This window comes from Furipterus horrens, unplaced genomic scaffold (assembly GCF_987537825.1).
Source record: "Furipterus horrens unplaced genomic scaffold, mFurHor1.1.pri manual_scaffold_6, whole genome shotgun sequence".
Taxonomy (NCBI): Eukaryota; Metazoa; Chordata; class Mammalia; order Chiroptera; family Furipteridae; genus Furipterus; species Furipterus horrens.
The window spans coordinates 4,629,016-4,650,208 of NW_028327176.1; the positions used below are offsets into that span (position 1 = coordinate 4,629,016).

Below are 21,193 nucleotides of genomic sequence, written 5' to 3' on the forward strand. Positions count from 1 at the left end.
TCATCATTGAGCTGGTCTGCTCAGGGAGGGCTTCCTGGAGGAGGTGACAACTGAGCTGCAACTGACAGTTGGAAAAGCATTCATTAGAGATGATTTGGGGGGAAGTGAGGAGGAGGGGTGAGGAGGCGAGGACCTGGGTGAGAAGGGGGTGAGTAGGGGGTTAAGCAGGCCCCCTGATGGAGCAGAGGCCGTGGGCTGAGGCAGGGTTGGAGGCAGAGCAGGAATCAGTGCTTGCCAGGAGCCTTTCCATAAGCCAGGCTTCTCTCTGCTCCCTCCTTCACGTGCACTACCTAACAGAACCTTGGGATCCTCAGTTGTCACCCTCATGCTGGGAGACCCCTTAGAAGCCATCTGGTGCCACACTGTTTTGGGGAGGAGGAAGGGGAGGCGGGGGCGGGGGCGGGGCCGGGCCCCCTGCTTCTATCACACGGTGGCGAGGGCCCCCCTGGCGGAATCTCCCTCTGCACCGAGGGAGCCCTGTCCATTTGGAGTTGGATCTGAGAACCCCAGCCTGAACCTGCGGGCTTTTCAAAGGTCTGAGGTCAGGCCTCTGACTTCCCCGGTGGGAGGAGCCCCAGGCCGGCCCCCACTTTTCTTCTTGTGTCTCTTTCTCCTTTGGCAGGTGCTGGTTTTAGGGCAGCTGTGTGGCTGAGGATTGGGCCCGGGGACAGTGAGGGTGGAGGCCTAGGTGCTTGCTGCTGCCCCTCCCCACATGGAGGTCTGGGCAGCCCTTACCCCAAATGGCAGGGCAGGGAGTGAGGGGGCACCCCTTTGCCTGGGCCCTACAAGCCAGGCTCCAGGAGCTTCCTCCTGTTGTGAGGGAACACACTTTCCTTGGAGGGGAAGCAGGGAGCCCCCAATTCCCTAGTGTGGCATCAGGCCCGCTGGAGTCCAGCCCCAGCCAACCTGCTGTTCCTGCTCTAGAGTCACGTGTCCCGCTGTACCGGATGGTTCAGTGCCCCCCCCCCCCCCACTCACACATCTGTGCCCTGCAAGAACACCTGCCTTCACCTGCGTTTCAGGTGTCACCTCCTCCCCATTGGTGTCTGTCGGGCCGGTGAGGAGCAGGGCCACAGTCACATGCAGCTCAGAGCCCCGGGCACCCAGCTGTCCTGGAGCCTGGCACAGAGGGGTCAGCGGATGCTGGCCGAACGGCTTTGCGTTGTTCAAGAGCCCCGCGGAGGACCTGGGGTCCCTGCCTTCCTGTCCGCTCTGTGGAGAGCCGAGATCAGGTTTAAGAAACTGCCTCTGAAGCTGCGAGGGGTGTTGAGTGAGGGCTGAAGGCTGCCTCAGTGGGAAAGGGCTGTCTCTGCAGGGTGGCAGAGCAGGGACCTTTTTTGTTGTCCTGGAGGGTCAGGGAGCTCCAGGTCTGCAGGGAGTGCTCTGCATCAGGAAGGACTGAGTCACCCCAAATGCCATTTGGTACGACAGGGGCAGCTCCTGGTGTCATCATTTGGGGAGAGTTCACGGCTTAGAGTCCACTTAGAGGCAGTTAGGGCCAGCGTCTCCAAGGGAGAAAGTATCTGTGGATCCTCCACCCTTAGCACCGAGGCCCAGTCCCCCGATTGGCAGTTCAATGTGGTTTCGAGAGGCGGCGGCATCTGGGGCTTTGTGGGAGCTCTTCTGTGGACCCCTGAGGACAGGTGGGGGGGCGCGGAGCTGGGGTCTGAACAGAACAGCAAGAACGGTAGCTGCCTCAGAGGCTGCGGGGGCGAAGGAGGCTCCTGTTTGAAAGCTCTTTGTAGACAAAGTACTTTATGGTTTTCACTCTTTACTCCCTTTTTAAATTAATTTTCTGTCCGTCTAAAGAAGAGGAGAAAGGAATTTTGGATCCCTTTTCTGAGACTGTGAAGCAATGACTCTGAAATGGCAGTGAGTTTGAGCGGAAGTGTGTGCTTGTGAAGAAGGCATTTTCTCCCTCTCCAGAGATCTTTCCTGAGATCTGATTCTAAAGGCCTAGGCGGGGCCGAGAGCGGGCAGTTTTAACAGGTCCTGCCGGTTCTGTCCAGCTCCTCCTCGGGCCGAAATCAGAGAAATGTTGCTCACGTGGTGGTTCTCAACCTCCATGCTGCCTTAGACTTACGCGGGGCCTGGGGGTTATCAGCCCGCCTGCTCCCCTCCCCCACGGCAGGTGCTGGGGCCCTGGTGGGATGGGGCTTCCTTGGGCATCGAGGATTCTAAACGCATTTCAGGTGAGTGTCATGTGCATTCAGGGTTGACCACGGAGCTCTAAACGGAGGGGAAATTCTGCACCAAAAAACTGGTCCCAAAAATATGGTAACCAGTTCTTGATATCTAGAATAACCCACGACGTAGGTGAGTCATGGGCATGTTGTCATCTAGTGTGGGCAGGGTGACTCATGAACAGCAGTGGGTCCCAGCTTCTGTTCCCGTTGATTTTTTTCCGTCTGAAATTAGCTTTCACGCCTGGGGTGGGGAGAGGAGCACCGGTGGGGCAGTACTGCCCCCCAGTGGTGGGACTGCGGTGGTGGCTTGAATGTGCTGCGCCTTGTCTGCAGGAGGCGTGCGTGATTAATACATTGGAATGTGAGATGGTGATGATGATGATGTGGGGGTCTTGGTGGCAATCACTTATCGGGCCCTGACTGCGCTTTACACGGATTCCTTTTAGTCCTGATCGAGGCACCTTTCAGAGCACGTTTACTATCCCATGTTCAAGGTGACGGAGCGCAGGCAACGGACTGAATTTCATTCACCTGCGCAGCCTTGGAATGAAACATTTACAGAGGCGGACAGGGTGCTTCCTTATGCCTAGATACTTCCCTAGATGCTAACACCCACTGTAAACTGTGATTTTAAAAAGTGTAATAAGTACGTGGTCTCCAAGTCCGGGGAATGTTTTCTTGAAGCTCACGGCTAGAGACAGCTTAATCTACCTTCTGAATGTTGTCTAGGTATCTTATCAAACTCCGGGCCCCCCAAAAAGCGGCACAAAGGGTGGTCTCCAGGATCCCCATCAGCTGCAGACGGCGGCTACCTCCAGGGTGGTGGGAGCAGGGCCAAGTACGGTAAGTGACCGGGGCTGGCTGCAGATCCGAGGCGCGGGTGTGAGTGGCGGCGGGCTGCAGGGTGGGCGTGTGTGCGCGCACTTTCGTGTGTGGCGAGCGATGGCAGGGAGGCTGACTTCGGTACCACTGAAGGCTCGCTCTCCCCCGTGTTAGCATGTTAGCGTGTTAGCGTGTTAGCGCCGCTTCACGAAGCCCAGGCTCCCTGCATGGCAGGGAGTTCCCTGATCCGCAAAGGAATTTGAAAAGGATCTTGCCTGTCACTTTTCTGGGGTCACAAAGAGGAGACTGGACCCTTGGGTGGGGATGGTTGGACCCCATGACTTTAAAGATGCTTTCGATCTCAGAAATTTGTGATTCTAAGACTCAGTGGGGGGCAGGGGAGGGTCACATTGCAGCAGATGCATTGATGGCCTCACGTCTGGTCTGCTGGGGGGCTGCCTTGTCTTTGCGTCTCCCTAACACGCTTGGTGTGTTTCCAGAGAGCGCGGCCATGTCCTACATGCCCCAGGTTGGCTTCGTGGGACCAGCTCCGGTCACCTTTCCTGTTATGGCCGCTGGAGAGCCGGTAGCTGTTCCAGACAACCTGCTGAAAATATGCAAGGCCAGGCCGGTGATCTTTAAAGGCAAGTAGAGCCGGGCAGCGTGGTGGAGGTGGAGGTGGAGGCGGAGGCGGAGGCGGAGGTGGAGGTGGAGGTGGAGGCGGAAGGGGTGGGGGGCTGGAGGGATGCATGAGAAATGGACAACATGCAGACATCCTTCCAGTCTGACTCCAAGGGTGTCCCCGAGACACACACCGAGACTCCTTCCAGGGCAGTGAAAGACCCAAGCAGAAAGCCCTGGCTGCTGTGGCTCAGTGGATTGAGTGCTGGCCTGCGAGCCAAGTGTCGCTGGTTCGATTCCCAGTCAGGGCACATGACTAGGTTGCATGTCAGGTCCCCAGTTGGGGGTGCAAGTGAGAGGCAACCACACAGTGATGTTTCTCTTCCTCTCTTCCTCCTTTCCCCTCTCTCTAAAAATAAATAAATAAATAAATAAAAATAAAAAATAAAAAGACCCAAGCAGACTTGCCCGTCATGGGGGAGCCCCCGATCAGATGCCAGCAGTCAGGGAGCTTGTCAGTTTTGCACAACAGGCCCGAGGGAAACGATTCCATTCCTGGCTGTTCATTTGCTTGTCCATTTGCTCTTTCCTTCCTTCACTCGCTCAGCCTCGCTGACAGGCTCGGTGCTGAGAACCAGGGCTTAGAGGTGCAGCCTCGGCCGCTTGCTGATGATGGGACCAGGAGCCCTGGTCTGGGGATGGTCTTGCTCTCACCCCCGGCCACCTGTCCTCTTGACTGTGGACTCTGACTTTGGTTGGGCAAAGATAGCCACGGTCACCCTGGGGAGTCAGGACACAAATTAGGTTTGATCTCTGTGTAGGTCAGTGGGCACATGCACACGATGTGGAGGTCGATTTGGGGCTCAGTGAAAGAAATCCCTTTTTCTCAGGAAGTGGGAGGCCTTGCAATGTGAGGACGCGGCAGGACCTGTTAGGTGATAGCACCCACCGGTACCATGTGCTGGCATCTAGTAACACACACACAAGCATACAGACGCACATGCACACATGTGCACACACATGCAGTCAGGTCCTTCTTAAATACGTTGATACTGTATTTGGCATCATGTTTATAGGAATAGAGGAGAGGGGCGGTAGGAAAGTGGGAGAGAGATCTTACTGTTAATTAAGAAATAAGAAAGGCCACTCCTTTCTCATTTCTTAAAACTAAACATGTAGAGGGTGTTCAGGAAGAAGGGCACAACTCTGGGTTTTAAACTGGGCATGAGGCAGGGCCAGCCATCCGTTGGGCCCCGCCGGCTAACGAACGCAAATGAAGGTCAGCCTTTAGTCACGCCCCATGTGTTCTTGGCATGGCCATGTGTGTCTGTGGTGGACGCTGAGAACACACTGGCAAGGGAGTACAGCGGGGCTGGACCCAGGGCGTGGGGGCTGGGCAGGGCGCACTGCTCCCACGCTGAGCCGGGAACCTCAGAGCCTTTGGGGCGGGTGCCCGGCAGGCCCACGTCTAACCGCCACTGATCTCAGCCACGGACCGCCCTCCCTGTGCCCGAGTTCACTGCGCTTCCTGCCATGGCCCCTCTGGTTCAGCGGAAACCCTCTTGGTCACTACCTTGCTTCCCGGCTCCTTCCCCCACTACCACCTGCTCAGCCCTGCCTGGGACTTCAGATCCAACCCTGCACCTTCCCCGTGAAGCCACCGCAGCGTCCTTGTCTCTGGGCCTCGTCGCAGCTTCTCCGCCTCTTTTATGACAAATATCACATCCTTCCCTTCAAAGGGACTCTTTACGCTGCCTCGTAGGAGCCGTAATGTCCCTAAGCAGCGCTGCCCAAACTGTGGGCCAGCGGAACCGGCATCACCAGAACCTTATTAGAGGTGTGAGTGCCCAAGCCTGCCCTGGAATTAGGATCAGGCCCCATTCCTGAATCGGAAATGCTGCGGAAAGGCCCGGCCTTTCAGGGGACCCTCATGCACCTCTGCTACATTTGTTCATCTCAGGAACCCCATGTGGACTTCATAGCTTTACCCCGTTTTAGAAACGGGGATCACAGAGCTAATGGGTGGTACAGGAGAGATTTGAACCTGGCCTTGGCTCTTCCATCTCTGAGAATCATCACCAGGTTCATCTTGTCACCTTTGCTAAAGCCTTTGTTGAGTCTGTCAGGATGCAGCGTCTCTGGTCTGCACAGAAATTTATTTCCCAGGTTCCGCTTCTTGGAGAGTTCTGGGAGAATTGAAGCGGAAACCAACATGGGGTCAGGCGGAAGGCTCAGGCTGGTGTAAAGCCTGGCAAAGATCCAGAAGGCAGCACCCGCCACGGTGGCCGTTCAACCTCGGGCACCACCCTCTGGGCCTCCACTGGCTCACGTATAACGCAAGGCCTAAGTGAACAAGCAGATGCTGTTATTGCCCCATCAGTGAGGAGAGCCGAGGCCCCAGATCAGCACTGGTGGGAAAGCAAAGATGTCCCCGGAAGCGGCACTAGGTCACTCCAGAGCGGCCCGCCTGCCTGCCTTCACTCCATCCCGTTTCGAGATGCACGCTCGTGGGGCCCCGGGCTGGGCCCGAGGCTGGGTGATGAGCGAATGCTCTTCTTCCTCCGCAGGCCACGGGAACTTCCCTTACCTGTGTGGAAACCTGAAGGATGTCGTGGTGAGTCCGCTTCTGTACGCGTGCTACCAGAACTCCCAGGCCGTCTCCCGGGTGTACGAGCAGTACGGGACCTCCGCGATACAGCCCATCTCGGAGGAGATGCAGCTGCTGCTCACTGTCTACTACCTGGTCCAGCTGGGTGAGTCTCCCTCCGCCCGCTTCCTGGGACCCTCTGGTGGCATAATCGCTAGAGGTGGGACGTGCCCGAGCCCTCCTTACTGACCATCACTGTGAAGACCTGCTCCGGCTGGTGGAAATGAAAGCCAGGGCACAGGCTGACAGATGTTGTTAGGGACCACAGTGGCCACCACCGAGGGGCTGGGGAGGACTTGCAACAGGTCAAAATGTAAGATGATTCAAAACTGATTCACCTGCTGAGAGCTGAGTGAGGACTGATTGCCCGTTGGGTTTGAGCACAAGGCAGTGATTGGCAGCACGTGTCACATGCCATTAGCGCCATCGAGGTCGGCACAGTAGACCACCTAGGAAAAGTCTGACGGTAGGCACTGGCGGGCACCTGTGCGAACTGAGGCGAGGACATGATGCTCTGTACAGAGAGCTGCATCCTGCAGAATTGTTTATACCGCTGACGCCGCGGAAGCAAGGCAAGGACTCACAGCAGAGGCCTTGCTGAGTACCCGGAGGTGCTGCAACCTCATGTGCCCGTTGTTAGTGCTGTTTGTGAAGACCTGACACAGCTGGGCGTGTGGCTAGGGTGTGACGCGCAGGGAAGCAGACCAGCCCTGGAGTGTAGGCTGCAGTCCTTTCAGCGACTTAAAACCTGCCCGTGGGGGTGGGGGTGGGGACGACTGAGAAATAGACGTAGTTCTTTCCGTTAAGAAGGCGACATTAGGGTTGCGTCCTGTCCTCCCTGGGTTTCCCAGCGGTCTATAATACGATTTAATGTAAGTAACTCAGTTTACGTTGTTTTTACATTAGCTTACGCACATTTCCCCGGAATTGCGCGTTCTATTTGTATGAAGCCTGCGCGTGGGGCGGGAGGGGGACGCGCAGCGCGTGGGGGCACGTGGGCGCGCGCTGAAGCGTCCGCCGCGCCCCTGTGTTGCCAGCGGCCGACCAGGTGCCCCTGATGGAGGACCTGGAGCAGATCTTCCTGCGCTCGTGGCGCGAGTCGCACGTGACGGAGATCCGGCAGTACCAGCAGGCGCCGCCGCCGCCCTTCCCGGCCGCGCCCAGCGCCGTGGCGCCGGTCACCCCCGCGCAGCTGCCCTGGCTGGCCGGCCTGGCCGCCAGCTCCTGCAACGACAGCGTGCACATCATCGAGTGCACCTACTCCCTGGCCGAGGGCCTCGCCGAGATGTTCCGGCTGCTCGTCGAGGGCAAGCTGGCCAAGACCAACTACGTGGTGATCATCTGCGCCTGCCGGAACGCGGCCATCGACTCCTGCATCGCTGTCACCGGTGAGGCTCTCTGCGCGCCCCCCGTCCTTTGCGCTTCCGCCCCCGAGGCTGCTGGGGTCGGCCGGCGGGGCTGCGTCTGGGACTGGGCTGCCGGACGTGGAGGGAAGTGGCCGGATTCAAGGTGCATTTGGAGCTTGGCACCTTCAGGGTGTGAGGGGGAGTCCTGTGTTGAGTGGGGGGTCGGGGGAAAGCAGGGACTCAGGGACCACCCTGTGGAGTTGAGCCAGGGCCACTGGACTCGAACAGGAACCGTCCATTGAGATGGGAACAGGTGTTGTCAGTTTTAACCCTGAAGTGTTTGTATCTTTTAAAATTTACTTGAAAAAACTCACATTGTTACTGTGCAACGTCTGAGTTGTCTTTCACCATTCTTCGATGCAAACCGTATTCTGTATTTTTAAAAGGATTACTTTACATTGATTTTAGTAGTCTATCCGGTCATAAACCCGGGGCCCCTGCTGTGCATCAGGCGTTGGGCTAAGCGTCTTGTAAACATGGTCTTGTTAATCCTCGCCACAGTCCCACGAGGCGGACGGCTGTGGTCAACCTCCCATTCCCGACGGGAGACTGGGTGCCAGTAACTCACCCAGGCCACGCAGCTCCTGAGTCAGGGGAGAGGCAGGTTCCAAGGCCAGTACCCTGGGTTCCCCTCCTGTGACACGGGGCCGGGACGGTGTTTGCCGCCTGTTCATTTAACCACCACGAACACCTGCTCTTAGCCAGGCCTGGCGCCGGGACTGGGGGTGGAGGGGGAGAGAGATCCAGGCACACCTGCCATCAAGGAGGGGCCTATGGAGAGCGTGCTGTTTGTTTTCCAGGGAAATACCAAGCCCGGATTCTTTCCGAGAGCCTTCTCACCCCAGCGGAGTACCAGAAAGAAGTCAGTTACGAGCTGCTTACGGGGAAGGTGGATTCCTTTGGGGCCTTTTTCAGCACCCTCTGTCCAGGTGGGCTTGTAGTGAGACAGGTGCAAATTCACACGTGGATCAGGCAGAAGTAAACAGACCCGGAGAGGGAGGTCGTGGTGGAGCCCGTCCCTCGTGACCTGCTGAGGCTGCCCTGACGCGCATGCGCAGGGGTCCCCTCTGGTCTTTGCGTCAGCGGTTCTGGCCCTGGCTGGCGTGGGCGCTGGCTGTGGCTTCTCCTAGGCTCTCTGTGGTTTCCGTCTCCTTGGGAGACCTGAGGGTCTTGAGCCTGTTCCTTTGTGTGTCCCTCCACACCCTCCTGCCTCCCCCTTTGAACTACTCGAAGCTTCTTACGGAGCGGTGTGCTCTCTGGGCCTCGTTCCGTGGGGGCTGAGTGTGCCCTTCTCTGCTCTTCGCCTGGCTACTCACCCCACCTCCCCCGGCCCCGCAGACTCACGCGTAGTCCCAGAAACCTTCTCCAGGATGGGCTTAGACACCTTCCTCTGTCCTTCAGTCATTGTTCCTTCCGTCCTAGCACCTATTCGTCCCAGTGTAATTTCCTTACCAGGGTTGGACCCCTGGATAGGCCAGGTCAGGTCCTCTTTTTATCTCTGTTACCCAGGCCCAGCACAGTGCCTGATACATTGTAGGTGTTCCCAGACGTTTGCTCGGCGTCACGAGATGGAAAACCCATTTCTGTTACTCTGTTTTGGACAGAGGCTGACATTGACATTTTGCTGGACAAATTTCATCAGGAACACCAAGGCCACATTCCTTCACTCCCTGCTGCCTCTGCCACCATATCAGCATCCCCGGATGTCGGTGGGGTCCCGGCTTGCACAGGTGAGTAGAGTGGAGGAGCTGGTGGCCGCGGTCTGGGCAGCTGAGGCAGCGTCCAGGGACCCCTGGGCCTACAAGGAAGCAATGTTAGAAGCACATCCAGAGGGCAGGGCTCCTCCTTAGGATCAGACTAGACCTAATGTCTAATTTTAATTCCAGTTCCTAACGAGAGAGATAGTTTACCCGGAAACAGACCCTCTATAGTTTTCCTGAGAGGCACATTTCTGTGTGGGAGTCCATCTCATCAATGCGTTGTTGAAATGTTTATTCATACGAAGTCTTTGAAGTTGTCTTTTTGACAACTTGCAACCTCTTCCAAAGTCCAAGCTCAGAGTCCACTTCCCTAGGGTGCTGTCCTTGTCCTCTCCAAGAAGGACAGGTCACAGCTTCCGTGCCCTCTGAGCACTGTTCATCCTTTGATGATTAAATGGGGGCAGGTGTGGGAGATGCCTCTCGTGGTCAACAGCCCAGAGCAGGCACCCAAGAAATATTGGCGTGTGTTCCCCTTCCCGGTGACCTCATGCGTAAGATGGGGGACACACAGATCTTCCCTGGCAGAGGTCCATGGCCGTGGCCCTCTGCTCCTGGGCGCCTCATCTTCACGAGCTCTGGTTCCAGGTTACAGCCGGGAGCCCCTCCACATCCGGCCCTTCCAGCTGGCCGTGGCCCAGAAGGTCCTCTCCCACGTGTGTTCAATCGCGGATTCCAGCACCCAGAATCTGGACTTGGGGTCCTTTGAGAAGGTGGACTTTCTGATTTGTATTCCCCCCTCAGAAGTGGCCTACCAGCAGACCCTGTTCCACATCTGGCATTCGGGTATGGGCCCTCCGGGGGGTGAGCTGGGATATCGGCAGGGGGGGCGTTTCTGTCTGCTTAAATTCACTCCAGGATTTGGCCGGCAGTCTTTGCTTCTGAAGTAGGCAGGGCAAGAATTATCACCCCCATTTTGTAGATCTTGAAACTGATGCTGAGAGATAGTGACTCACCCAAGACTTTGTCGTCTGTTTAAGGGAGAGGCAGCTTGAATTCTCACTCTGTCCCGCTCAGGCCAATGACCTGTGTGTGGATGTCCTGCGTGAACGCGTTTTCCTTCCTCTTTCAAGGGACTAAATGTGAACTGCACAGAGAGTCGATATCTTAGAGGAGTCACTCTGGCCCACCCAGTGGCCCGGTGGCCTCCAGGCTGGGAGATGACCTTGCCGGAGCGTGGGACCTTCCCTCCCCTCCCCTTTCCTTCCTTCTGCTTCCGTGCTGGGATCGGCCACTGCATGAAGCCAGCTCTGCTGTGTCCCCTGGGCGCGCTGCTGTGCACCTCCCGGCCATTAGTTGTCTGTCTCTGGGCCCAGCCCCTGGACAGGCAGTTTCGCCCCTGTCACTCGTGTAGGACCTGTCCCCGACTCACCCGCGTCTCACGCAGTCCTGTAGCCGGGCCGTGCACAGTGCCAGCCATGCTCATCAGGCGTCCGCGGAGTGAGCGGAAGCTGCGACAGTGTGTGTGACGTGTCTTCACTGTGACGCAGGGGTTTTACTGGAGCTCGGCTTGGAAGAGGAGCACATGACCAAGCAGAGGGTGGAACAGTATGTTCTGAAGCTGGATGCCGAGGCCCCGACAAGGTTTAAGTCCTTCCTGCAGAACTCCTTCCAGAATCCGCATACGCTCTTCGTCCTCATCCACGACCACGCCCACTGGGATCTCGTGAGGTTAGCGTGACGTGGGCGCGGGGCAGGGCTAGCACATTCCTTCTTCCAAATGGTAGTTGTGATGATGCCGGGGACGCGGCACGGCCCTCGGAGGGTGAGTGCTGGCATCAGTCAGCAGGCGCCGAGCCGCGCTTCAGACCTTCCAGCTGGGCGTCATCGCGGGTGTCCAGCGCAGCCTCTGAATGGCACTGTTGTGTAAACTGAGGCTGGAGGAGGGAATGCAGTCGTCACAGGGCTGGGCGCCGTGGGATGGTGCTGGCAGCATGGCCCGCCTCGCATGAAGGCCCGATTTTCACACGGGGGCACATTTTCTGCACCCCACTCAGCAACAAAGCCCCAGACCAGTATGGGGCGGGCGTGGTTCTTCAGGGGGAGCTCAGCCCAGGCCCCTTCCTGAGGGAGGCCCCATTGGCTCCGGGCCTGTGGGTCCCAGCTGGTGCGATCCTTCTTCAGGAGGGGCGTTAATTCAAATAAATGTACATCTAGATGAGCTTCAGAGTGTGAAGCTGGGAGCCTGGCAAGACTCCGGTGTCTGTCGGGATTGGTCACCTCCAGGAGACTGGCCCAGGGGTGTGCATTTAGACCCTGCCACTGACGTGGCTGAGGAGGGAAGGGAGGTCCCGAGTCAGATCGTGGCGGAAGGCTTCGGTTCAGCACAGATTCAGAAGACTAGGGCTGGCCAGAGCCTCAGAGAGCACCCAGATAAAGGGCTTCCAGCCTAGGGCCCCTGTGTGGGCTTGGGGGAATCTGATCACCCTGAATTATATAAAAAGGTATGTTCTGAATATTTATTTTGAGGGTAGGTTTCTCCGAGTGGCCCCCTGCCTGCCACCCAAAAGGCGAATCACTGATGCTTCTTATTGCCCTGGATTTCCAGATGAGGATGCTGAGGTTATGGTCCCTTAGAGACGGGCTCAGTGGCACTGGTCTCTTTGGCCCTCTGTTCAAAATGATGCCATTCCGTTTCTATACTTAAAAAAAATCCCCCCCCAAGGACATGCATACTGACGTTAGAGAATGGGGAACGGAGGGAGAGAAACATCCATTAGTTGCCCCTCATGTAGGCCCCGACCGGGGATCGAACCTACAGCCTTTCAGTTTACAGGACGATGCTCCAACCAGCTGAGCCACAGTAGCCAGGGCTCCATTCCTATATTTTAAAACTGAATACGGACTCCATCGTTTTATAACTGCTTTGGATTATTGCAGAGTCAGTAGGCCTTTAGGGAGAAGAATTTAAGGAGACAGCTTGGGCCAAGGGGAGAGTCCCTGTTCTGGGGGAGGGGATGGGTGTGTTTCCTGCAGGTAATCCTCTACAAATACCGTGTCCTGGCCGAGTTTTTAATAAGTAACGAGCCGCAGGGGCGTCCCTGACAGGCACCTGTGGTACAGACTTTTAAGAAATGTTTATTTTCCTTGTCAGCGGCAGACCCACACGCTCCGATTGTTGGCAGCGTCAGGGGGGCTAGTTATAAACTCACTCATTGCTTGATCCTTGGACAATTATCGATCAGGATCAGTCATTCCACGCACGGTCCTGTCTCCCCCTTTTCCTCCCTCAGTAGCGCTGTTCATAATCTCTACTCGCAAAGTGACCCGTCTGTGGGATGGGTGGACAGACTCCTCAACTGCAGGGAGGCGAAGGAGGCCCCCAACATCGTGACCCTGCACGTGACTTCCTTCCCGTACGCGCTGCAGACGCAACACACCCTCATCAGCCCCTACAACGAGATCCACTGGCCCGCCTCCCACAGAGACGTGAGTGCCCCGATCTTGATGAACTGGCATACGTGGGGGTCCCGTGGATCCCAGCTCCTGCGATCTTTCATTTGACCCAGGGGTAGATTTTAATCCTTCTTGGTCGTTGGAAACATTCCTGAAATATATCCGTTGGCTTCTCCACTTTAGAGCAGAAAAGGTTTTGTCCAGAAGCCTTAGAAATGTCCCCGTTGGTGCTGTGGCCGCATCCACAAGGTTAGGCTCCTTCCTCAGACGGGACGCACACCCACGAGACCGGGCGAGCTGTCGTCTCTCACGTGCCCTTTCTCATCAGAACAGACGGTCACGGCAGTTCTGGTGACCGGAGGATTCTGGGGGGTGACGTTCTAGTTAATGGCACAAGGAATAAGCAGAAAGTGGTTTCTGGACTTGTTTGGAGTGTCTCAGGGTCATCTGAGCAGCTTTTGTTTTTATTTATTTACAATTATTAGAGGGGAAGGGAGGGAGAAAGAGGGAGAGAAACATCGATGAGAGAGAGAGATTAGTTGCCTCTCGTGCGCCCCCAACTGGGGACCTGGCCCACAACCCCAGCATGTGCCCTGACTGGGAATCGAACCTGTGACACTTGGTTCACAGGCTGGTGCTCAATCCACTGAGCCACAGCAGCCGGGGCCACCTGAGGAGCTTTTAAGGCTCCCAAGCCTGGCTACAGTCCCACAGGTTTGGACTGAGTGGCAGCGACGGCACTTGTTTATGTGACATTTGCGTCCCCGTGAGCCAGGTCGGCACTGTCCCAAGGGCTTCATCACAAGAACATACTTAAGATGCAGGTGCCAGGATTTCTGATTTACCAGTGGGGACGATGGGACGGAGAGGGGTGGGGGTGGGGTTGAGCCACTCACCTAAAGCCATTTAGCTGGAAAGGGGCGGTGGGATGTGACCCAGGCCTGCGGCTCCATGGCCCTTGCACGTACGTAACCGTGCGCTGTTTGAGGGGAAGGTCTGTGTCTTTGTAATTTTAGCGACCTCCCCAACCCGGCTACGCTCTGACGCTTAGTGTGGGAGGAATTTTACGTCCATGTGAGTAAAATGGGTTCGATACATTCTTTTCTGTTGGTCTCAACAGTGGAACACAAGAGAGTTGATTTGACTGTTCATAGAACCAGCATAGAGCGTGGAAAGGAGCAGCTTTAACAACCAAAGTTGCTTGTTATAAAAAAAGATAAAGCTGGTTCTCTTCTTGGCAAATACACTGGGGTCAAAGGAATGGAAAAGTCGTGACAGATGGGGAAGTGCCATCCTTTAAATAGGGAGTGCGCTGTGCTCGGGCCTGCAGAAGAAAGAAATCAATGAAATGGCACCCAAGGGACTGCAGAGTCGGCACAGTTTGGTCTGGATGCCCGTCTAGGGCGTCTGTGCTCCCAGCACATGACCCTCTGGGGCTCCGCACACGTGATGTTTGCATGACCGAGGCTCCTCTCTGTTCCAGGGTGTGGATTTGTTTCCCGAGGACAGAAAGTACTTTGGGCTGTCAGAGTTCATTGACTCGACCCTTTCAGGGCACAGCCTTCCCCTGCTCAGATACGACAGCTCCTTCGAGGCCATGGTCACCGCATTGGGGAAAAGGTGCGTATGTGTCTCTGGTCGCAGCTCCTACCAGTGCCCACCTGCCAAGTGCGAGCTGAGGTGGGTGCAGCCAGGGAGTTCCGGGACAGGACCCGCCCCCCTCCCTTCCTGGGTGACCGACCGGTCCCTCCGGCGAAGGGGCCTTGTTTATTTCTTGTCCTGTGTGTTGGGCCAGCGAGCTCTGTCATGCTGTGGCTCTAGAACATTTGAGAGACAAGGATGGGCGGCAACATGCTGGACTGTGGGATCGCGTGTTTGAGGCTCAAGGGAGCACCGCCCAGTGGGTAGAAAGATACCGGAAGGTCTCACGGGGGCGACAGTGACAGTCGCGGTCCCCTTCATTTTAAATTTCCTTTGCGCATCATCTGTCGAGTGCCTGCTTCGTGCTCTTCACTGTTCTGAGAGCCTTAACTGTCATGGTCCTACTCAGTCCTTGCCACCTCTCTGAGCCCGCTGCTGGTCTTGTCCCCATCGGGCAAATGCACAGAGGCCCAGAGAGGCGCCGTGACCTGCCATGACTTTCTCAGGCCACGTGTCTCACGAGGGGCGGAATGGGGTGTGACGTGACAGCTTGCCCTTGAACCCCATCCCAGTGCATCTGGGAGGCAGGGGTCCATGCTGCCGTTCTGCAGACGAGGAGACCGGCCCAGGGAGGCTGAGCGACTGCTGCCGTCGCGCAGTTTGTAAGTCGCAGAGCCAGGCTGAGGTTGACAGACTGACGCGCCTCATGAGGAGTGGGCGCTCCCCCCGATGGAGGGTGTTGAGCTGGGCGCTGCCCCCTGCCCTCATGGCACCTCTTTTTTCTTGCTTGCTCGTGGAGGAATTAAATTAGATGCGTGCTTCTCAAACTGTGTTCCAAGGTGTGCTGCTTTGGCTGGACACTGATAGCCCCTCGCCAAAGGGGCTTCCATGGTCGGACGTGTTCGAGGGACCGTGCATTTAACTAAAGGATTTCTTTTTCCTGCTCATTCTCGAGCATCCATGAGCCAGGGAGGCTGTAAATCTCGAGACAGCTAGCGTGTGTGGCACCCCCAGTATCTCCTGGGATGAGAAACCTGACCCCTCTGAGCACTTGGATGCTGAGGAATTGAGTCAGGCCACTCCTCCAGCTCCCGATGATGGGGATGGGCGGCTGACCGCTGATGAACTTGCTGAGGGAAGAGGCTAGTTGTGCCCGAGGTGGCCAGAGCTGGCCTTGGCCCTGCTGTGTGCTCGGCCTGCTCCCGGCTTGCTTTGCAGTAAGCCTCTGGAGTGCCCAGTGAACCACTGTCCTTAGAGCAGAGTCGAGTTCAGGCACTTCCCGCCCCGTCAGAGGTGGGGAGAAGAGGGCGCTTCTGCCTATGTGACATCCCGCCCTTCTGACCTTGCTCAAGGTGACCAGGGGCCGCCACAGCTGGGGCAGTAATGTAGGCAGGGGAGACTGTATTCTCCACACTGCCTTCTTCCTTCCTGGGCACCGCGGCGCAAAGCAGTCGTTGGCCCACGGAGTCCCTTTGCACTGGAGCCTACGGGCCAGTTCAGCCTTCCTGGGTAGCTTTGGTAACGGCGGCTTGCTGAGCTTACCCCAGTCTGTAGGATCCGAAAGGTAGCAGAAGTGCTCGGGAGAAGGAATGAGGAAAAGGGGAAACGTTAATGGCAGGAGGCGGCGTCAGAGCTGTGGCTGGAAGGTGAGCTGGCTGCCGTGGGCACTCATCGGCCGTGGCCACGGGAAGTTCCTGGCCTTGTAGGTCAAGAAGTTACTTCAGCTTTGGTCCAAGAGGGGCTCAGAGCGGGGCCTCGTTCCAGCGAAATGAACACAGATGAGCATCGTGTATAAACTGGATGTCACTGTGTTCCTGCAGAGAAACACAGTGCCCTAGTGTTCCGGAGTCTGTTTCTGACGTGGGGGTCAGAGCTGCCCTAGCTGCGCACATGCCATGGGCGGAGGGTCACCACCTTCACCTGGAGACGTGTATAGTGGCCGTGGCTTCTAAGGCAGAGCACTGGGACTCCTGGCTTGACGGGGTGTGTTCTGATTTGTATAATTCACTCTCAAAGTAAATCACACTGCGTTGTATTTCTCTTAATTGTTAACTGACTGTACGTGAATTGCACTGATGTGCCTTTAGGATGGTCCCCCCAAATCGGGGTATGTGGTAGCCTCACTCACAGACTCATAGCTCGAGGTTCTATTTCTAGCGGGAACTGGGGCCGATGGCCTTATCTGGGAAACTACAAATAGCCGACGATAGACTAGGCATTTATTTGGTTCATTCATTGAACAAATATTTATTGAAGCACCAGCAATGACAAACCCGTCCTTGTGTTTCCTAGCTGGACCCACCAAAGCAGGGAGGCTTCTCTCTCAGGTTCCCAACAGCCGGCATCAAAGGGATGTGGGACTTGTTTGTAACCTGGGAATTGTGGGCATCGTGGGTGACTTTCTTGCTGTGCACAGGCCCCCCTTCGTCCAGAGCCACCTGGATGGCTCTGGGCCCTGGGCTGGCAGGGCGGGCTCACGCCGGTCTCTGCTGCAGGTTCCCGCGCCTGCACAGCGCCGTGATCAGGACCTTTGTCCTGGTGCAGCACTACGCGGCCGCCATGATGGCCGTGAGCGGCGTCTCGCAGATGAAGAACTACACGTCCGTGGAGACGCTGGAGATCGCCCAGAACCTCATCAGCTCACCCAGGCAGTGTCCCTGCGGCCACGGGCTCATGGTCCTGCTGCGGGTGCCCTGCGTGCCACTGGCGGCTGCGGCCTACGAGCGCCTGGTCCACGTGCGGGCGCGGCTGGCGCTGGAGCAGCACTTCGAGATCATCCTGGGCAACCCCAGCTCCGGCATCACCGTCGGGAAGCACTTTGTGAAGCAGCTCAAGGTGGGCGCTGTGGTCGGGGGCCGGAGGGCTGACGGGCCTGGGATGCAGGTGGGGCGTGGCGGCCAAGGGGCGGGGAGGCCGGCTGGTGACAAACTCTTTAACGTGTCCACCCTGGCCTCTCCACACCTTGCTGGGAGGGCCGGTCTCCTGATCAGCGGATGGCCGAGCCCGAGTCAGCAGTCTGTGAGGGGGACCGCTCCTTGTGGTTTTGGGAATTGCAGCCCAAGCCGTGCGCCAGGCACCCCACCTTGGGGAGGCCTCTAAGTCTCCGCAGAAAACCGGAAGGCTGTGTGGCAGACAGGACCAAAGGCCACTTGGAGGGCTCCCATGGGACTTGGGTGTAAAGAACACATGATGCTTTAGAGCTTGCTCCGCTTTTCTTCTCTCTCAGCTAGCTATAAACAGTGTGTAGCTAAGGATGCATGAAGCCTTGCACCTGATGCCGGTGCCCCGTCGGGGTGTTTAGCAGACCCTGACGGAGACCGGTCACAGTGTTCTCTATATTGACAATCTGTAATCAGTAACTGTCAGCTGTAACCCAAGTGTCTGAAAGCTTATTGATGATTCATAAATCATGACCTTGTATCTCCCGAATCCCCTTCTCAATAAAAGGCACAGGAGGTGGAAGGTCTACGTTCTTCTCCCCTAGAGAGAGTAGCCACCTCCCATCCCTCCAGACAAAATCCAGTGTCCTGGATAAATTCATTTTTCCGCCGTGGTCCTAAAACCTCTGCTGGACAGGGAGTTCCCCACCGAGCCGGGGCGTTGGAGGCAGGTCAGCCTCTCGCTGCCACCTCTTCCGCTGCCGCTATCGCCAGGTCTCCACCTGCATCTTTCAGTCCGGAGGCACCAAATGATCAATGCTACCCCCCTGCCCCGCCCCCCCAAACTCACCATCCTGCTCTTTCCATCTGAGTTGTAGTGGGCTTTCTGTCCTCCTGGGGGGGCGCATTTCTTTTCCTCTGCTTAGCTGCTGCCTGTCAGCCGATGGGACTCAACTCAGGGTCTTCTCTTCTTTCAGAAAGCTGCTCCTCCCCCACACGTGCCCCCCCCAGGGGGGGCTGCGCTGGTGTTCTCTGGCTCTTCGCCCCCCAGGCGGTGGGTGGAGGGCAGGAACCACCCCCAAAGGTCTCAGTCCCCCACACTTAGCACAGCGCCTGGCTCCTCGCAGCTTCTCACTAAACCCACTGGTGACGGAAAAGGCAGAAGCTTCAGAAGGTTGAAACAGTGGGTGAGGGGGAACTAGGAGTGAAAGCACAGCACCATTATTGAGAAACAATCCAGCAGACACACTGAGGACAGGCGCTGCTGCCCCAAGAGTCAGGGAGCAGGTGTGTCACCAGCAGCCAATCTGCACAGCGGGGAACTGAACGCCGTGGGGAGGAAGGTGCCCTACTTATTTGCATACAGAGAACTTCCATTCTTTCAGGGGTCACATGTACCGCCTTGAGTCAGCAGGAGGCCGTCAAGGCTCCCCTGGAGCTGGGGCGGGAGCTGGGCTAGCTGGGACTTCCGTCGGGAGTCTTAGGTTCTGTTTCTCCTTTGTTATCTGCAGACGTGGCAGAAAATTGAGGATGCGGAGTGGAGACCTCAGACGTACTTGGAGTTGGAGGGCCTGCCTTGCATCCTAATCTTCAGCGGGATGGACCCGCTGGGGGAATCCTTACCAAGGTGAGTGGGCGGGGCTGTGCACGGGGTGGGGGGGGGGAGAGGGGGGCGCGTTGGCCAGGCTGGGCTTCCACTTCCCGACTCTAGGAGGCGCATTCCCCGTCATGGTCATCATAGGTTTGTATCTTGATAAGGACGGATTTCTAGCTGATAGAGGTGAAATGGGTCTGAGACGGGGGACCCTTTACCTAGTTCTCTGAGGGACACCATTTGTGCTTGTGGGGGTGGGGTGGAGGCCCTACAGTGTTTCCCGGGGTGGGGTGAGGGGGAAGGAAGCTACCCTGTGTGTTAGGCATTGGCTGGTCCGCTTAGGAAAGTGTTGGATCACCTGGGGAGGCGGTGGCGGGGAGGGGTCAGGGCTGCCTGTCCCGCTGGTCTAGGCTGCTGGGATAGCTGGTCCCTCAGGGTTTAGGACGTGTTCTGGAAAGGGGCAGGTGGCTCTTGCCCCTTGGGGAGAATTCGTTCTTCTGGCTCACAGGGCTGACTGTCTCAAAGGCCGCGTTCCCCGGCTGTCACAGCCAAGCACGTGGCAGCTGCAAGCCCATGTGGCATGTCTTGGGGTCTCCACACAGACTGGCAGACACTCAGGACAGAGGTCCCTGGGCCTTCAGTCTGGCAATTGCTGGGACTGGTTGTCACAATTTGGCCTTTAAAGATTGACTTCACACCCACAGAGACGAGCAGGCAGCCACGCTCGGGTCCTTTGCATGTCTCTGCTTACGTAACAAAATAGGAGGAGCTGACCGTCACTAAGTTCCTGCTGCATGCTGGCCGCTCTGCTGGACTGTCTTTATGTGCTTTAGGTCACTTGACTCTCATAACCCTGGGGGAGGGATTGTTCCAGGAGTCCCGAGGGACTGATAAGGCACCGGGGCGGACAGAGGTTAAGCAGTGTGGTGGACCTTGGACACCAGGGCTGCCTGGCTGCCCTCCACTGGTCTGCACCCCACTTATGCAAGGGTCAGTATGCACTGCGTGTGCACGAGCCCAGAAAAGGGGACTCCAAACCTTTGACCTTGGCTATTGCTATTTCACAAGGGTTAGCTCTTCTACTCCTCAGCTCCGTAGGGACTAAGGCAGCGTCCTGATCTCTCTTAAGTTTGGGTGTTTACGGCGTATCTTCTCTGTGCGAGGCACTGCGCTAGACTTTTAATGTAGGGCCTGCTCCTCGCGACAGCATTTCTGTCCTGCTTTCTCCATGAGCAAATGAAAGGCCATCTGCCCGAGGTCACAGAGCCTCTCCCCAAGCCCTGTGCTGTCCCCTCTCTGCACCCGAGCCCTGGCCTGTCCTCTGTGCCCACTTCCGCTGAGACCCCATTCCTTGTTGGCGTCCGGCCTGCCAGGTACTCTCGTTTTCAATACAGGGATGACCTGTCATTATGTTCCTAACATCTAGGCCGTACCTGGCACGTTTTAATTGTCGATTGAATAATTGAATGTCCGGTTAGTACATATGCTCTTCACAGGAGGGCACTTAGGTGGTTATTAACATTCATTCCCATGTTTGAGAAGAAAGCGTTCTGAGCCTCCGAGAAGTTGCCCACCGTGGGAGGGTCTGCCGCTGGGAGTTGGCAGAGTTGAACTTGGAGTCTTATTTTTGTTCCAAGTCAGGGCTTTGCTGACTGCATGCAGCACAGGCTGATACCGCAGGTGCCCCGAGAGACTCGAAGCTCCACGGACGCTGGCGAAGGGCGCGCAGCAGTGCCGTTGGCTTTTCCGTGGGCGCTGCCCTGGGCCCCAGGAAGTCGGTGCCGCTCAGCGTCTCCCTCCGCGCAAGGACACCCGCTCTGTTCCCTCGCAGGTCCCTGAGGTACTGTGACCTGCGTCTGATCAACTCCTGCCTGGTGAGGACGGCGCTGGAGCAGGAGCTGGGCCTGGCCGCGTACTTTGTGCGCGCGGACAGGGTGCCGGAGAAGGGGCCTCGGAGCGAGGGCTTGGAGAGCGAGGCGGAGAAGCTGAGCGGCACAGACAACGAGGACGAGGAGCTGGGGACCGAAGGTGGGCTGCCTGCGCTCTCCAGACGCTGTGCCCCCGGCGCGGGCCCTGGGGCCGGCCTGCTGCAGGAGAGCCATGTCGCTCTCACTGAATTCGGGGCTGGCCGTGTTTCCTTTTCTGGTGCTGTAAGAAAATGGAAATCCTGATTGGTTCTTCCTGGCCCTGGAAGTCCTAGTGACGAGGCAGAAACATGGAAATGTCTTAGGGTACAAGTTCATG

The 21,193-nt window shown here is 57.1% G+C and overlaps 1 protein-coding gene across 2 annotated transcripts in view; it reads left to right on the top strand.

Moving 5' to 3' along the window:
- Positions 1-21,193, top strand: part of GREB1 (growth regulating estrogen receptor binding 1) — a 63,703-nt gene that overhangs the window by 18,902 nt on the left and 23,608 nt on the right. For both annotated transcript variants that reach the window (XM_090280922.1, XM_090280923.1), the window contains exons 7-19: positions 2,916-3,029; positions 3,509-3,652; positions 6,197-6,382; positions 7,314-7,664; positions 8,483-8,611; positions 9,287-9,412; positions 10,028-10,225; positions 10,930-11,110; positions 12,673-12,868; positions 14,319-14,455; positions 16,972-17,311; positions 18,867-18,982; positions 20,781-20,977. In XM_090280922.1, the coding sequence (XP_090137048.1) occupies positions 2,916-3,029; positions 3,509-3,652; positions 6,197-6,382; positions 7,314-7,664; positions 8,483-8,611; positions 9,287-9,412; positions 10,028-10,225; positions 10,930-11,110; positions 12,673-12,868; positions 14,319-14,455; positions 16,972-17,311; positions 18,867-18,982; positions 20,781-20,977 (2,415 nt within the window). The remainder of the gene's footprint in view (positions 1-2,915; positions 3,030-3,508; positions 3,653-6,196; positions 6,383-7,313; positions 7,665-8,482; positions 8,612-9,286; positions 9,413-10,027; positions 10,226-10,929; positions 11,111-12,672; positions 12,869-14,318; positions 14,456-16,971; positions 17,312-18,866; positions 18,983-20,780; positions 20,978-21,193) is intronic.